Genomic DNA, 18,671 nt, shown 5'->3' with positions numbered 1-18,671 from the left:
GTTTGTCATCAAGTGTCACCTGATGGCACATGCTTTTAACCCCAGTGCTGGAGGTAGAGCCAGGTGAGGCCTTGGGGCTCCCAGACAAACCAGCCCAACCTCCTGGATGAGCTCCCTGACAAATGAAAGATTCTGCCTCAATAAAATAGTGTGGGGCTGGAGCCCAAATAATTAAGTACTGCGCCCCCCACCCCCTGTAGTATTTTGGGCTGCTGAGATGGCTCAGAGATTAAATGTTCCTGCCACCATTCCAAACCTTCTGCATTTAGGTCCCAAAGCTCCAAGTGGGGAAAGGAGAGAACCAGCTCCTCTTGGTTGTCCTCTGACCTCTATACTCACACTGTGGCATGCGTGAATGCACTCGACTGTGCACACACACACACCACTCAGTAAATAAATAATGTAGTTTTTTTAATGGAAAAGGAACAAATGGGGAGTTCATATGAAGGGCAATACCCAAGCTAACCTCTGGCTCCCACCCATCATACACACACATACACATACACACACATATACACACATACACACACATATACACACACATATACACACACATATAGACACATATATACACACACATATACACACACATATACACACACATACACACACATATATACACATATATACACACACATATACACACATATACACACATATATACACACACATATACACACACATATACACACACATACACACACATATACATACACATACACACATATACACACATATATACACACACATACACACACATACACACACATACACACACATACACACACATATACATACACATACACACATATACACACATATATACACACACATACACACACATATACACACATATACGCACACATATATACACACACATACACATACACACATACACACACACACACACACACACACACACACGAGAGACTATCCAGGCTAACCCAAAGGACTTTCTTGATGATTTACTGCCTGTCCAAATTTAGTGTGTGTACACTCCTGGCTTAAATGTTATTCAAGTTATTGGTGCCTTTAAAAAAAAAAAGGAATAATAAAATGTGTCTGAAACCATGCAACGATGAGAAACATTTGTCGTGTTGAAAGGAAACAAAACTGCAAGTGCTCCGTTTTACGAGCGAGAACCGAGGAGCTGCCGCTATAAAAACATTTGAAGTTGTGCGCTTGTCTTGGGAGGAAGCAAGGTTTCTAAGGGTTCCATTTGAAGTCACTGCATTAGGGGCCTGCTCCATGCAAGCGGCACAGCCATGCGTGTCTTGTCAGGAAGGATTGCCAACCCGGAGCCTCAGACACGGAAGTATGGTTAATGTTCCACTACATCTCGCTTATTACTGTGGCACTAATGTGGGCTGGTGGGCACGTGCACAAACCCTCAGAGGAAAGCAGAAAGCAATGGTTTTGCAAGTTGCTTCCTTCTGGAGAGTCCTCTGGCGTGTGGACCTCAGTGTCAACCCAGAGAGTAAGGAGGGTTAGCATGATTCACTCGGTGTTTTTTTCCCCCTAGTGTTATATAGCAGACAAAATGGATTGCATCTACCAGGTGCAATAAGGAATGGTGTAAAAGCACACTATGAGGAATTTTCCAGAAGGCGCTATAAAGTGTGTGCATTTGTAGGCAACTGCTAAAGGAGACGTAGCACTTATCAACTGTCGTTGCCTTCAAAATCATTTTTGCAAAACAGAAAGCAAGGCAATAAAAAGTGGCAGTAGACCATGGCCTACTGTATCTGCTGTGCCCAGGCCCGGCCGACCGTCCCCAGGAGATGCAGGAGCTCGGGAAGAGTACGAGCTTTGGGAACTGATGGACCAATTTCTGAGTGATCGTTTTACACCAGGCATGGGGTTTGGTGCTTTGCCTTCATTCAGTCCTCTTGGGGGGAAAAAATAAAATAAAAATGTGATGTCCACTTTATAGATGGGAAAGTCATGCTTCGGAGAAACAGTGGAGGGCCCAAAGTCATGTGATGTGTGCCCAGCCTGTTAATTTTTGCAGAGCTGTGACAATAGACCTGGCCAAAGCAACTTTGGAAGAGAGAATCTCACAATTGAGGGCACTCTCCATTATGGTGGGAAAGGCGTGGTGCATGGAGCTTGAGGCAGCTGGGCGTGGTCACCGTCAGGAAGCGCGGAGAGATGAACGCTCAGCAAGCTCCCTTCCTTTTTCTCCAGCCCCAGACCCCAGCCCAAGTGATAGCGCTGTCCACACTTGTGGTGAATCATTCCACCTCAGCTACCCTAAATCTAGAAACTCAGTCACAGACAAGGCCAGAAATTTATCTCCCAGGTATTTCTAGATGCCGGTAAATTGACAATCACCGAAAACCCTAGGCACTGAAGTAGGGTCTGGGCTCTGCGCCTCTGAACCGGTCCAGAGAAAATAGCAAGGGAACCAGACTCTGAGCGTCGCTGTTATTTGTGTCCTAGCTGTGCAAACTCTGCTCCAAAGCTAGCCAAACCTGACCAGATCCAGAGTCAGTACAGAACGCACAGTACGCAGGAAGTGCCCCGCCCCGAGCCCGCCCACCGCTTCCAGGGCGAGGCTGTCTGAGGTCTCTAAGAAACATTTTGAGAAAACAATTTGCAACCAGAAAACCTTAAGTTCTGGGAAGCCTGAGAACTGGAAGCAAAGACTTGGAATTACCCAGTAAATTAAGTTCATTTTAATATCAGAATGCAATTGGGAGAGAGGGTCCGGGGTGAAAGAAAAATAGTGTAATTGCGTCTTTTTTTTTTCAGACTCACATATTGCTTTGTTCATTATGAAATAACGAAGCATTATTTGATCCCATTATTCTGTAAATGAGATTGAGGAAATGGTACATCTGCATTCATGCGGTGACACAGAACCGGGAAATGTTTATCCCACCAACATTTAAAAATAGCAGCTCCATCTTTTGTGGTAATGAAATTGTAGGTGTTTTCATTGTAAAAAATGTATTTTGTAACATACACAAACGTGGCAGAGTTAAATTCGATGCTGGGGAAGACCCTGTGGAGGCTTTCCTCCAAGCTTGGGTTTTTGCAATGGGGTTTTGTTTCTTTAAAACCAAAGCCTGTCTGTGGGCAGTGATGGATAGGACACAAAATCTACTGGCGAATTTTTTTTTTCAGTGAGACGGAGGTTAAGTTTCTGGAACCATTTAGCAGGTACACCTGCCCTCTTGTGGCACGCATCTGCACATTCATTGTTTGTAAGACCAAGACAAGGCTTATCCTAAGCAATACTCCAAGTGGATCTCCATACTCCAATCACAAGCATTTGTCCACAAACAGGGGTGTGAAACCCCTCAAGGTGTTCACATGTGGCAAAATTCCTCTATTGGCACGTCACGGTTCACTTTCCTCTATGTACTAGAGCCTCGTAACAAGTTACCTCAAAACTTAATGCTACAAAGCAACCATCCTCTGAGTGAGAAAGTCAAACAATAAAAGGTCTATTTGGGGCATCAAGTAGAGCCCTCAGACCAAAATTTTGATTCATCTGAAGCCTCATTCGCTCGGATTAAACGCCTTGGTGCACATAGACGGGGTCAGAAGGGATTTAGTTGGCTTCCACAGAGGATGGAAAAACTGTGCAACTGTTCCATCTCTCAACCATTTTCTTTCTAGAGAAAATTATATATGCACAGCTGTCTCCTTTTCTACTTGATCTCTGCAGATGTACAATTTCCTAAACATTATTGTCTGAAAGAAGTCGTTAGTGGAGAGACTTGATGTAGGGGGAGGGGCGCACACATGTGTGCAGGCGTGCATGGGTGTGAAGTCCAACACTCAACCTCTGATGTCATTTCTCCAGGCTCCATTCATCAATTTTTTTTTTCATCTGAACAGGGTCTCACTGAAGCTGGAGCTCGCCAGTTCAGCTGAGTTGGCCAGCCAGCGAGCCCACAGTGCCTAGCATATTAGAGGTGTCAGGCATCCAAATTTAGATCTTCATACTTGGGAGTACTTTACTGACCAAGCCATTTCCAAACCCTGGGATACTTTTTCATTAATGACAGAAACTTTGGGCATCAGTAGGAGCCAATCACTGTGCAAGAGAAGAGCCAAGGAATCCCAGATACTTCACTGATGACCTCAGGTTTTAACTCATTTGATTAACACTGGAAGCCTAGAGTGGGGCTTTTGTTCTGAGTAATGGTGTGTGCTCAACGATTAACTAATTGTTTCATCAGTTGAGGATTTTTTTCTTTTAATGTTGTGAAATCATTGTAAAACTGAAAAAATGTGAAAAACAGGACAGTAGGGTCTCCTCCAGTCCACCCAGGTCTAGGATGGGAGCACACTTGCTGTCTTCCCCCACAGACAGGTGGCCTTTTAGTTGTAAACACAGTGTGCCTTGTAGTCTGCTTCTTTTCACTTAACATTATCTGACTTATTTTTAATGAGCAATGAAATTTGATCTCAGAGCCCAGTCACACGGTGTTTTGAAAAAAGACCATGATCAGAAAGCTTGGTGAATTCTTTCTAAACCCCATGGTCCCGTGGGGAATCAGGAAATTCAACTTTGTACTTACTGGTTTTTTACTTTCTCAGAAATGGACACAGTCCTACCTTGTTTGAGTGTGCTATAAAAGCAGACACAGGTCAGGACGCAAAGACGTGCCATGAAGCAATTAGCAACTAGTTGGGGGCAGGGCAGAAATTTATGAGGGGGTGATGTCAGTGGGCCAGTCTGTGTGTGTGTGTGTGTGTGTGTGTGTGTGTGTGTGTGTGTGTTTGCTCTTGGGGTATGTAAGTTGCCCTGCCTGTTTTTCATTTGGAATGGTCCAGATGTTTAAAAACAAGCAACTGATCTTTCCACAGTCATTTAAGGGAAAGAATAAAGGAAGTTTGCCACTAAGTGCTTTTTTTTTTAACTGTGGCTCTCTGAGTCTGATTATTTTGTGTAGCTCTGGCATGCTTGCAGCTTCTAATGTAAAGTAAGACTAGTCAGAGAACCAGGCAAAGCCCGTTTGCAACCTTGCAGCATCTCTCTTTGGCATGAGCCACTGAAGGGACTCTGACCTTGTTTGCTTCTGCATATTCTGTAACATCCCAGACAGGGTGTTCTCTGGCAATTTCCACAGCAAACTCACTGAGGTCAGTGGTCTTACCAGCGATCCTGAAGTGGTAGCATGTGAGCTCTGGACACTGCGCCTTGTGAAATGTGTTTCGTTCTAGGCTTAGCTTTAGTAGGAATGCTTTCTCTTCTCCACCTGCGATCACAGCTATTAAATAAACACCTGATGGAATCTATCCTCACAGAAACACAGCCCGAGTGGAAAGCTGTCATCTTCGCAGACATGACTCTACTTACTGCTGTGGCTTTGGCTGGCAAAGTGATAGCTGCTGCCACTTGCTGAGCTGGATGGCACCCATTTGTTAAAAGCAACAACAAACCAGAAGGGTAAAAATAAACAGGTCTTCAGGCTTTGGTTTAGTGACCAGCTGCTCTGGAAATACTCAGCCATTAGCTCAATGAGTTGTTAGAGAGAGACAGAGCGCTAAGCTCCGTGGAAGGAATCTACCCTCTACACACTTTCAGCCTTGGAAGGAGACAAATGCTATACACACACCTAATATTACAAGTACTGTGCTCGGGGCAGTGAAGAGTTCTGAGGAAGAGTCCACATTACCTGTGAATGGAATGACCTAGTTTTCTCTTAGCAAGACAAGAAGAGGAGCCATAGTCTTGGGAGACTCAAACCCACCACCCACCTAATTAACATGCCTTGGTTCTCTACAAACTAACAGGAAATAAAGTTGGCATGTAGGGTTATCAGGACCTAATGTGTGGAAAATGTAATTTAACAGCAAAGAGTCTTGACCAGCATGCAGCAACTCAAGTAAAGAGTCATTAAGAGATCAGCTTGAGGCCGCTCCAATGTATCCATGCACATACATGTTCATGTGTGTGAGGTGTGCACATGCGTGAGTATGTATGCCAGAGGACAACCTCAAGTCCTGTTACTCAAGTGATGTCTACCTTCTTTTGAGACCTAGTCTCTCACTGGCCTGGAGCTTGCTGGTTATGCTAGGCAATCCCCTGGGATGCATTCGTTGCCTCCTCCTCTTTCTTCCTCTTCTTCCCCCCCCCCCACCCCCTGCCCCGCTGCCCCCTCTGAACAAGGATTCCAAGTGTACACCACACCTGGCTTTTTAATGTAGATTTCAGCCATCAAATCCAGGTCCTTTGGCTTGCACAGTAAACACTTTACCAACTAAGCCCAGGCCTCTTGATTATTGTCCATTTCTATCTTGTTCTGCTAAGGGATTAAGGCTCCTCCATGCTGGGCAAGCGCTCTGTCAATGAGCTCCATCTCTAATCCATTCCTATGTATAGAACTTAAACCCTGCGTCTAGTGCTTTGAAAACCATTTTGGATGAATTTTCTCATATAACCCCTTAATGCTAACAGGTAAGCCCTCTAAATAAGCAAGACTTAGGAGCTTGCTCACCGTCACAAAGGTAATGGATGAGTGGGCGAGAGACCAAAGCTTCGCTCCTCAACCAGCGAGCTAAAAGCAGCCTTCACCACAGCCCCAGACACATGCAGTTCTAGGATGCTCTTTCAGTCATCCTCTGTGACAACGCAAGTGTTGTGTGCTGGTGTCAGCAGTGCAGCAGGAAGTGGGCTGCAGAGGCTTCAGGCCTGAGGACCTGGTTCCGTCTTGGTGTCCCCACATCTCCTAAACCTGCCTGCTCTTTCTTTATCTTGTTCTCTGGGCATCCAGGTCAAATACCCATGTCATGCACACATCATTTTCAGCCTAGAAGGTTCGACCTACAGCCTCAATTCCTGGGACTTTTCTACTGACTGTCGACTATACTGTACAAATTCTTTAATGGAATGACCAAGCAATATTCAATGTTGGTGTCTCCAGGGAATTTCCGAATCAGTTCGCATGTAAGACTTTTCTAGACTCTTCATTCCGGCTCAGTAAGTGCTGTGCACATCGTCACCCATCGTATCTGCCCCCTCCTCTCACCTCCTCCCTCCAGGCATACTCCTCTTGCCTACTTTTAGCATCTACAGAAGCTCTGGTACATTTTCTTTTGTGTTGAGAACACTTAGCATGAGATTTTTTTTCCCCTCTCAACTTTTAAGTGTGTGAAGTGCAGCAGCATTGGCCACAGGCACCTTGTTGCACACACAGAACATCTCCCGAGCTTATTCTTTTTTTTTCACTTACCCCACATTTCTGGCCTGTGGGTGACTAAGTCCCCATTCCCTCCCTCCCTAGGCCATGGTGAGCACTAGTCTAGCCTTTGACTGTGTGGATTTGACTATTTTAAACATGTGGAAATGTCTATCTTTCTGTGTCTGCCATATTTCACCCCAGGCCCTTCCTCTCTGAGGCTAGACAGTGTGGTGTCTCCTTGCAGGTTGCCACATTTGCCTGTTCAGCCGCTGTTTCATCAGCCTCTGGATCCCTAATTTCTAATGCTACCAATACATGAGAATGAAGTTGTTTTTTTTTTTTTAGATCCTGATTTCAATTTTTCTGGGTCTTGTTTTCCTACCAGTTCTGTCTGGCCCTGGGGTCACCTGGGGAGCTTTATATAAAGGCTGCAGCAGTCCCTCCTCCAAAAATCTTACCTAGGCTGGCCAAGTGGGACCCAGCCACTAGTGGATGATATATCTGGGCTCCTCAGGAAACTTCAAGAACAGTCAGCCTCATAGGCCTAAGGCCCCTCTACTCCCACACACACTTGGGACTGGAGCGATTGCTCCGTGGCTAAGAGCACTTGCTGCTTTTCCAGAGGACTTAAGTTTGTTTCCCATACCAGGAAGCTCACAACTGCTTAGAACGCCATCTCCAAGGGGCTGTGAGGTCCTCTCCAGGCCTCCGTGAGCACCCACATACAGACATACGCGCACACATATAATTAAAAATAAATCTTAAAGAAAATGACCTTGTCTTCAGCCTCCTCTCACTCACATTCCCCATCTCCGTTTTCCTTCTGGAAAGTTTTTGTCATTTTTCTCCTGCCCCTTTATTGATCTGCCAAGCCCGGTTAATATCCCGAAGGAACTCAAACTGTCTACAAATCCAGACCCACTGATGTTGGCCCTCCTCCAGCCACGTCCAGGTTCCTCCTGATGCACCTTTCACCTCCTTACAAGAAAACATCACCACCACTGGTCTCTCCTATCTCCCGCCCATATTGTCTCTTAACATTTTTCTCCTCTTGTCCCAGGCCCCGCCCCCCTCCCATGCTGTCATGGTTTGAATGTGAAGAGCTGGTCACACAGCATCCTCAGTGAGAAGCAGAGGTGAATGCTGATGTTCAACCCTCATTCTCCTTTCTCTTCAGTCTGGAGCCACCCCCACCCCACCCTGCCCAAGAGACGGTACCACCCACATCCAAGGTGATCTGAAAACACCCTCAATGACACACCCCAAAGATGCAAAGACGTGCCTTGGGCGATTCTAAACCATCACATAGACAATGAAGATTAACCACCCAAGCCACCACAGCCAGCCCTGTGCCAGACACTCCCTTAGTTTCCTTCAGGGGCACTGAACTGAGCTCACCTGACCTTCCCCCCACCCCCAACCTGCTGCCCCAACCTGGCCCATCCACAGTTTCCCTGAAGTCTGGGGTGTGTGTGTGTGTGTGTGTGTATGTGTGTGTGTGTGTGTGTGTGTGTGTGTGTGTGTGTGTGTGTGTGTGTACACGTGCTGCCTAGAATTGCCCAAGACCAAATGCTTTTGTGTTCCTGGCTGTAAGGTGGGAAGCCAGCAGACCTCATTCCGTCTCCTTAATAATTCCATTATCCCTTTCTGTTACACTATTAATTCTTCATTTTACCTATCATTAGGCTTTCAGTAAATAAATAAATGAAGCCAACACAACTGCTTATATCCATAAGTAATCAAAATGTATTTAGTGCCTTAGTAAGTAGCTTGTTTTTCTAATTTTCCTTTAATTAGCAGACAAAGAATTAAAATCAATTCCTTATCCAGCAGATAAAAAAATTAAACTCAGGTTTCTCCCTCATACATATCCAAATTTGAGCATACATAAGAAACACAAATTCATAATCATCCTGCAATATAATATGTATCCAACATTAAACGCATCGCTATGACATTTATCTTCTCTCCCTGATCACAGCTTAATAAAATTATAATTATGACCTTTCAAAGCATCCTCGCCCGGTCCACACTGACTCGGCATCCTTAGCTTCAAATCTTGGCTCTTTCTAGGGGCAGATGCATCTCCTTGACAGGTCGTCTGGGCTAGAAGCAAAGCGAGGATGAGGACTGTTCCTGCTCACCCTTGCAGGGCACAGGCCAGAGCAGTGCTAAACTCAAATAAGGGCGCAAAACCCAGCCACCAGTCCCACCCCTAACCAAGAAGCTATTTGCAATTGATAAGCAACCCATTGAGCCCACCCGCTTGCAGGCTCGCAGGCAATGCCTGTGGCAGAAACAGCCTTTTCTGGCAGGAAAGAAGCCACCATTATGTAGTGTGACAGTCTTCTGTTGGCTAGAGCCCTTCTCTGAGATCCCATGACTGGCATCAGCTGGGAGCAGAGTACCCAATCCTCCTCCAGCAAATATTGATGAGGTTCCAAAAGAGCGGCAGGAAGTTCTCCAAGTACTTCCCGAGGAGACACATTCTTGTTTCTCTAAGGACTAGCTGGCCGTGGTGGTGCAGGTGGGTGATTACTGCGCTTGGAGGCTGGAAATTCAATGTCATCCTTGGGTACATAGCAAGTTTGAGGCCAGCCTGGGCTACACCGAGACCCACTCTGTCGTTAAGTAAACAGACAAACTCCCAAACAAGATAGTTTACAGCACCAAATATCTGGAAACTTCTCAGTCTCTTAAGGAAGAATTTTGCTGGTACCTCTTTGAGCTTGAAGGGGAGACGGGACAAGGGCAAGATCCCCACTTTTGTGCCTGACGTGGGAACTTGCCTGTCTGTTTGACTTTGATTAGGAGACAGAATAGTGAGGTGACCCCTGTTTCTCTGCAGAAATGACACACAGGCCGCTGTTAATTCAGCGCTTTCACATAGGCATGATGAACCCTGTGAGCTCGTTCCCTTCGTCACATTTATTTGGTGAGTCAGGCTCTGGCAGGGGCCTGATTTGTTGTTTAATATTTTGGGGGGATTATTTTGGTATGTTAGGAACATGTTTGCTGAGATGCGGGGTGTTAAGCAAGATGTTTTCGTTTGTTTTGATGGGTTCTTGTGAAGGCACTACTCCGCATTTCACACTTACCCGGGAGCGTTCTATCCTCAACCAGCAGCAGGGTGAGCGCTGCGACTACCCTGTGTGTTTGTCAAGTGTGGGTCTGTTTCCACCAGAGAAAGGCAGAGCTGGGAAGGACCTCCAAGCCTCAGAGTTCACAGCAGAGCTGGAAGGGGTCTTCTCAAGCCCTTAGCTCTCACTGTCGTGTTCCAAGCAGAAATGATGGGCAGCCTCCAAGAGCCCAGAGGAATAAGTTGATTATTCCCGCTTGTTATATGATGTTCTTAGGGTGTTACCATAACAGCACAGATTCTTCCCTGAACTCAGCAGAACATATGGGAAGCCTATTTTTAGCTTATCATTCCTTCCCGACACCCATCTCTCTCCCTAGAAGGCCTTAATATGGACCCATTTTATAGGTGGGGGTGGGGGGAGTTGAACTTCTTGAATGTCTACTCCTCCTGACCCTTGAGGGAGTGATGACATGTCTTACACTCTGGAGTTGGGCTTGGGGCTAATCTGCTAATGAAGATTGTTTCTAGAACACTGTCATATCAGCCATAGCAGAAGACACAGAGCAAGACCACACAGCATAATGCCTTTGGCCAAAGGAAGCCTCAAGATACTCTGAGTAAGAAACAGGAGCTAAGGTAGCTTTAGCACAAACGTGACGACCTGAGTTTAAATTCCCAAAACTTGTATTTAAAAAAAAAAAAAAGCAGGGGCATGGCAGGGTTCTTCTGTGTCAGCAGCTCTGTGTAGTCAGGCAAAGATGATGGATCCTTAGGGCCCAGAGGCCAGTCAGCACAGCCAAAACCAGGAGCTGCTTCTACGCAGCACTCTGCCTTAAAACATATGATGTCGAGGCCTGGAGAGATGGCTCAGAGGTTAAGAGCACTGTCTGTTCTTCTATAGGTCCTGAGTTCGGTTCCCAGCAACCACATGGTGGCTCACAACCATCTACAATGAGATTTGATGCCCTCTTCTGGCCTGCTGGCTCACATGCAGGCAGAATATGTATAAATAATAATTAAATAAATCTTTACAAAAACAAAACAAGCATACAGTGGTGAGCCACAGAGGAAAAACACCTGGTGAACCTCTGGCCTTCTTGGTTATGGTCTCCACATGCATGCTCCCACATGTGCACATACCTATCTGAACATGTACATACACCACACAGGGACACACATGCGTGTTCAGTTGTGTGCAACACACCTCCATATATGTGCACATACCTATCTGAACCTGTACATACACCGCACGCAGACACATGCATGTTCACATGTTCACATGCACCCACATGCATGTACACATGCCTATCCGAACATGTACATACATCACACATAGCAACGTGCATACCAGAAAGAAATGCACAAAAATAATCTCTACAACATAATCATAAACGTCAAAATGAACCACAAAGGACTGTGTGCGTCTCTGTTCAAAAGTGGGCATCATTTAAGAGTGCGTCCCATACAGAAACCCTCCACTCTGTCCCTTTATCTGTGCTGCCCAAGGTTCTCCAGACCCTACTGTTGCACATATGAGACTCATTAGTTATGAACATGCCTGCTACATGTACCAGAAGTAATGGGAGCATCCTGGTATTGCTCTAGAACAAGAACTAGGCGGCATCTCTTCAGAATGGGATTCCTGAGCCATTGGTCGCTTCTTTAGTGCCTAAGTGATTTCTAGCATGGCACAAGTCCAAGGCTAATTCATTAAGATGGAAGAAATCTATAAACACCTGCATGTAATTGATTAGTGAGCCGAGGTTTCAGTCGCTGACTGCTTGCTTATTCCTCCCTTCAAAGTGACCTACTAAAACCAAGAGCCAGCTTCAGCAACTCACTAGCATAGCACCAATTTATGGGGGATTTTTATTTGCACAGAGTGGATTGTGTTTGGAATCCTAAGTGCCACCTTCCATTAAAGTCAGTATCCTCTTGTTCTTGGTTGACTGCATTAAGAATTGTGGGTAATTAGTTGGTGTTATTTGTTTTACACAGGAGACAATTAAATGAGGAAGGACTAGCTTTCAGGAGAGTTTCCATAGATGACAAATACACCCCTCCTCCCCAACCCCATTCGTTAGGCACCACAATTGCAGATTTGGTTCTGAACACTTTTTAGTAATGCGGATGCGTGTGTGTGTGTGTGTGCATGTTTGGGTGTGAGTGTAGGACATACACTTGGGAGTTAAGTACAGTGCAAGCCCAAGATTTTCAAGCATCCAGTGACTTCTATCAGCATCAGATGAGTGGCCCAAGAAGCAGGACTGGACATCAAAGCTCCGGTGTCACTGCTATGTTCTATTTAATGAGCCACAATGAAACCGGGTGCCCCCCTTCCTTGAACTGGGAAGCCTGCAAGGTACTTTAGCAAAAAGAAGCAGGGGAGGATAGCGCCACATTACCCACTTACGATGCATAAAATGGGGCCTGCTGGTCCTTTTGTTTCTTCGAGCCCATTTGTAAGACTGTTTTGTGAACATGTGATGTCCTTGGTCTGCATTTCCTGCAGGGCGGGAGGCAGTCTGTAGGTGGCCAACAGCCAAGCGGCCTTCAAAAAACGTTCATTCATGTTCTTGTCCACGTCAAGCCTGCTGACTTCAAGGAGACTGTCTCTCAGATCTGATGATGACATAGTTAGCACTGCCTCCCTGACAAGAGTGTCTGGTTTTTCTAAGACAAAGAAGCAGACAGAGGCCAGGTTAGGTCTGCTGCCAATGTGTATCTTTGGGCTCCTCTGGTGTGGAGCGGTTGGATGAATTTGGGGAGAGGTTGGACCAAGAGCATTTGGTCCTCTGCTATGCCTGGTCCTCATCGTCCTCTCTGCTGAGCCCTGAAATGGCTCCGGGTCAACTGAGAAGTAGGTGCTTGGATTGGGGGAGGGTCAGAGCAGTATCCCAGGGAGGTATCAGTAGATAAACTGGGAGCTCTTTCTCCCTGTGGTTAGTAACCACACCCAGAACCATCTGTCCTGTCTCTTATCACCTCCCATCTCTCCACACACACACACCCCACCCCCGACCCTGAGGCTCAGATAGTCCATGTGAGAACAAGCACACAGCTAACAATGACCCTGAAAAGCCGTAAAACAAGAGTCAAAATGTGTGTGCTGTACTTGAGAAAACATAGTGAGAGGAGGAGAATAAAAAAAAACGTTAGTCATTAAAGTTAGTATAAGGAAGTATTGAACACCGCATCCTCAAATAAAAGGCAGAGAGAGAAACTGTCTTGGCAAATAAAGTGGAGAGTGATCAAGGAAGAGTTCCGGCATCAACTTCTGGTGCTACCCTAGCTCACGTGCAGCTGCCCACACATACACACATGCACACCCAAATAAAGAGTCCATTGTAAGTGTTAATAGGAAACGGCTTCAAATTATATATCTATTTTATGGGAGAGAGACAAGAAACAAGAGTGAATGGTGGTATTGTTAGAGACAAAGGATGTGTAGGGAAATCTATACATAGGCCTAGGGAAGGAAACATAAAGCCAGCATAGAGCCGGCCCTGGGAGGAAAAACAAGGACTACAGTCAGAACCCGAGGGACGTTGCTGTTTTTGTCATTGTTGTTTATTCTTATTTTCTTAGAAAAAAATTCAATGTGCATGTACTCAAAAAATGCTTTAGAGGAAAAAAAAACCAAATAAGACTCTCAGAGATTATGCTCCTGTAGTTAAATATCAAATTTAACTTCAAGAAGCCTAACAATAAAAGAGGAGCTTCTGAGTGCCACATTAGAGCAGCCGCTATACGCTTAGAAGTAAAGTATTGCCAATGTTAATGTTAAAAGTATACCTAGACCTACACAAGCAGTGTGTTGGCAACAATATCAAGTTGCTGAAAAGACTGCATTGTTTACATAGAAACAAAGGGAGAAGCAAATGGGAAGTTACTAGAACTTAATTCTATTTCTTTAAGTTTGATTAGAAGTCCAGGAGGTGGGGGGGACAAATGCAAGATTTGCTTATGGAAATCGTTAACTTCTTCCTGGCCATAGCTGATTTTAAAGTGCAAATTTTAAAAATATATTAAAAATTACCACCAAAGCCCAGATCCAGAAAGACAAACATGTTATCTCTCAGATGTGGATGCTATGGAGACTTGGGGGAGTTTCAAGGGAGAGGGGATAGAGTACGGGTGGTAGGGGGCGTGGGGGCTGGGGGAGCATAAAGCAATGGGCAGGGCCGAGGTTGGAAAGACAGGATACAGGCGGGAGTATGGGGAGAGGTGACTAAAGACCTCTGAAAATGGCGTATGGATCCTTCTATTTCCCCATTCTCCCTTGCTTCTCTCACCTGGAGTCCCAATAGGAAGTGTTCCCCTCTGTCCCACTTTCCTGGTAAATGAAGACTTTCATGGGACATGCAAGGGAGAATGGGGAAATAGAAGGATCCAGAGGGTCCTAGAAACCTACAAGAAGAACATTATGACAGGTGAATCTGGGCCCAGGGGTCCTGCTCAAACTACGGCACCAGCCAAGGACAATATATGCAGTAAACTTCAAACCCCTACCCAGATCTCGCCAATGGACAGGACATTCTCCACAGTTGAGTGGAGAGTGGGGACTGACTTTTACATGAACTTTGGTGCCCCATATTTGACCACGTCCCCTGGATGGGGAGGCCTGGTGGCACTCAGAGAAAGGATAGCAGGCTACCAAGAAGAGACTTGATACTCTATGAGCATATGCAGGGGGAAGAGGTCCCCCTCAGTCACAGTCATAGGGGAGGGGAGTAAGGGGAAAATGGGAGGAAGGGAGAAATGGGAGGATACAAGGGATGGGATAACAATTGAGATGTAATATGAATAAATTAATAAAAAATTCACTGTAAAAAAATGGTATATGGAGACCTGTTGTTGAAAAATCTTCTTAAAACACAACAACAACACACACACACAAAACTCATAGACACACATACACATGCATACATGGAGTTTAAATAAAATTACCCTACAACAGGGAGTGATCCTTCTCCCGGACACCGTAGGGTAGAAGACGAAAGAGAATCAAGGAGAGATTGCATTGTTTGGAATTTCAAAATGAAAATTTAATCATACATGAAGTACAAATTTTTTAACTTCCCTGAGGTAAACTTGACAATCTTAGCAGTTTATTTACATATTCATATAGCTTCATGACACCAGCTAATGACATGAATATATTTAAGTGTACAAATAAAACAACCATTATAAGAACCAACTTGTTGAATATCAAAAGTCAACAGCAACCTGGCAGTGCTTTGTCATTTTATCTTCTTAAGATTTTAATGTTTTCAACCTGATGAAAATCCCAAAAGTCTTTCAACAATTTTGGGGTGGTATTGAATCAGAGACATTTACTTTATGAGTGCCTGATGAGATAACATCACAACCCTCATGGAGAATCTTCTGGAAGGATTAGGGCTCATGTGGAGAGACAACTTTTGTGTCAGTAGCAAACTCTTCATTTGACCGATTTTTCAAAGCCTCTGCATGGATTTTGTTGAAGGCGCTCCATTTGTCACTGTAACATTTCGGGAAGCGTCGGAAAGTTGAGATCACCACAGCATCCTTATGTACATATGATGTTTGGTTATTTGACAGGCCATCAAAATGGGACGGGATGAAGTCACAGGCCCAGAGATTGAAATTTCTAGAAGTGTGTTGCCCTTTATCTGGAAGGGCCTTCTTGCGTCCCAAGCCCTGGGGAAGAGGAACAGGATTAGGAGAGAGGACGCACACAGTCTCATAGTTCTGAGGATTTCAACGAAACCAGCTAACACTGTGTATATATTTAAATGCATAATAAAACAATCATTATAAAAGCCAACTCGTTGAGACTTTTAGAGACAAGGAAGGTAAAGCCAGATATAACCTGTTGAGCACCCTCAACTCCTACGGAAGCACCACTCCTGGCTGCCGCTGAAGAACTAGCAGGCGGAACTTTTCCCCAACCCTCCAGCTTCTCCCAAAGGAAGCAGGACTCCTGGTCTCTGCCAATAGGCTTGCTTGAACGAGCTTGCTTGCTTATAGTTGGCACCTTACATGTGGACCTGAGAATCATATATTCAAATTTTAACTTTTGATTCATCACGAGGTGAAAACTAAGAAAGAAAATGGGTGTTGGCACAAAGGACCGAAAACAGACAGACACCAGTCTACAGAATACCACAGCTGGTATCTGCCTCCCTACTTCAACCAATTGCAAATCCAACTAACTGGAGAATTGAGGGGGCAGGAGGAGTGGGAGAGGGAGAGAGAATGCCAAAAATACTTAAATCTAAAGTGAACATGTGACAACAATCCAGATGTAATCTGAATAAATTATTTAAATTAGAAAATAATAAAGTGAATATGTATAGACTTTCTCTTTTCTCTTTTTTTTTTTCTTTTCTATATTTCAAGACAGGGTTTCTCTGTGTAGTCTTGCCTGTCCTGGACTCACTTTGTAGACCAAGCTGACCCCGAACTTACAGAGATCCTCCTGCCTCTGTCTCCCCGAGTGCTGGGATTAAAGGCTTGTGCCACCATGCCCGGCTGTATAGACGTTATTATTATTCCGTAAACAATATTAATCCTATTTGCACAGCATTTACACTCTATGGTAAGTAGTGTAGCGGATATGCATGGGTAATGTGTGGATGTTATGCCATTGTCTGTTAAGAGACAAGCATCTGCTGATTTTGGCATCAACAGGGTATCCCACAGATACCCAGGAATGGCTGCACTTACATACTGCTGATAGAGTGTGGGAAAACATCTAGGAGCAACGCAACGGCTCCTGATATACAGTCTGTACAGACCGGCCTATGAGGCTAGGCCAGGGAAGAAAGGGGAGGGAGAGACTCTGGAGGGACAAAGAGAAGATGCTGGGCACATTACATCTTTCCGGGAAGCTATTTGAGGATACGCCAACAAAATAAAAACAGAAAGGGATAAAAAACAATATAGGAAAGAGCTGCAAGGAAAGTGGCCAGAACCATAAGTCAAAATACCGAGCATGTGGCCATGAAATGTACTGGAAACTTAAGAGGAAGGAACAAGGGGCATGGGTCAGGAAGAGCTTAGACATGGGAAGGAAAAGTGGGGGGAGGGAAAGGAGGGAGATGGCGAGAAAAGGAAAACTGGAAGGAAGTCGCAAGGTTTTAGCCAGACTGGAGACATCAGGACCAGTGTCTGAGCTGCAGTTGCAAGCCCCTTCAGGGTTCATCCAGAAACTGGGAGAAGCCAGCCAGTGCCACCACCCTGTCAGCCCCAGGAAGGAAAGAAACAGAGAAAAGGCACTTAGCAAGGGGCCACTTTGTCCTGGAGGAAGTCGACAAGTGTTCATGTTTGTATCCAGGGAGGAGTGTCTCATTAGCACACATTTGAAGTTAACTATTAGGAAAAAGTCAGCAGGTGTCAGAATAAGCCAATGAATTCAACCCATAGAGCTATGTGGGAGGCGAGGACAGAAAGAGACAGCGAGAACAAGATAGATAAGAGGTAGAAAGCGAGTGGCAGGTGTAGAACCAAAACCGCCCTAATAATGTGAACGGCTTCAAGACCTATACAGAGAAGCAGTGACTCTCGGGTACTGTTTTGCTTTTTTTAATTGGGCTGCACTCTGGAAGACAAACTCAAAGCAAAATGACTAAAGTTCACGAGATATCTGTATCACGCCGCCTTCCACCAAGACTAAGGGGACAGTTGTGGAAGAGAGAGCAGAAAGCTTGAGAGAGCCCGAGGTCAGGGAGGACCAAAGTGGAACACTGTACCCGGAACCTGACAGGACTGTTTCGGGTAGGAACTCACAGCTGCTACGGTTGTCCTCACAAGACCTGGACAAGACCAAGCTAGTCAGCAGTCTAGCATGGAGTAGGGAAGGACCCAGCGTCCTCCCCTCCGCCCCCCACCCCCTCACCCCCACCCCCGCAGCTGGGGAGTTACAAAGAGTGCATGACTTCTGGGAGAGGGAGCATTTGTTTTCTTTATGGGTGTGGCCCCATGGTCAGTGAAAACCTCCAGTGGATGCTCCCACAGACGTGGATAAATAGACCCTTGTGGGTTGTTTAAAAAAAAAAAAAAAAGACATGAAGCTAAGGAAGGGGTGGGGAGCTGGGAGGTGGAGCTGGGAGGAGTTAGGGGGCTATGATTAAAATACATTGTGCGTGTTTACCAAATGCTAAAGGAATTAGTAAAAAAAAATCTACATTGTTTTAATTCTCGAAGATGAAGAAGCTACACTTCATAGTGCAGCATGGGCAAGGAAGGGCACACAGCAAAAAGCAACACCGAGACTGAGGGATATTCACAGAGGTAAATGTGAAATCCATCAAGATAAAAATAAAGCAGTCATGAATGTTTCTGCAACAAGACATGATGCCAAACAATTTAAGGCAAAACCCAAAAGGCGTTGAAATTTCAGAGTAACTCTCAGAAGCACAAATTGACAGACCGAGACAAAAAGGAAGAAATACTTTTGCAGT

The 18,671-nt window shown here is 45.2% G+C and overlaps 1 protein-coding gene across 3 annotated transcripts in view; it reads right to left on the bottom strand.

Moving 5' to 3' along the window:
• Nucleotides 1-18,671, bottom strand: part of TEX36 (testis expressed 36) — an 87,590-nt gene that overhangs the window by 57,763 nt on the left and 11,156 nt on the right. The window contains exon 4 of one of the 3 annotated variants that reach the window (XM_084768765.1): nucleotides 15,284-15,906. The exons of the other annotated variants lie outside the window; for them this stretch is intronic. Coding sequence (XP_084624891.1) covers nucleotides 15,622-15,906 — 285 coding nt within the window. The 3' untranslated portion in view covers nucleotides 15,284-15,621. Of the gene's footprint in view, nucleotides 1-15,283; nucleotides 15,907-18,671 lie in introns of those variants that run through there. 3 annotated transcript variants of the gene reach the window in all.

This window comes from Acomys minous (assembly GCF_964271855.1).
Source record: "Acomys minous genome assembly, chromosome: 2".
Lineage (NCBI taxonomy): Eukaryota > Metazoa > Chordata > Mammalia > Rodentia > Muridae > Acomys > Acomys minous.
Note: the sequence above shows the minus strand (reverse complement) of the source record. Positions and strands in the feature narration are given on the sequence as shown.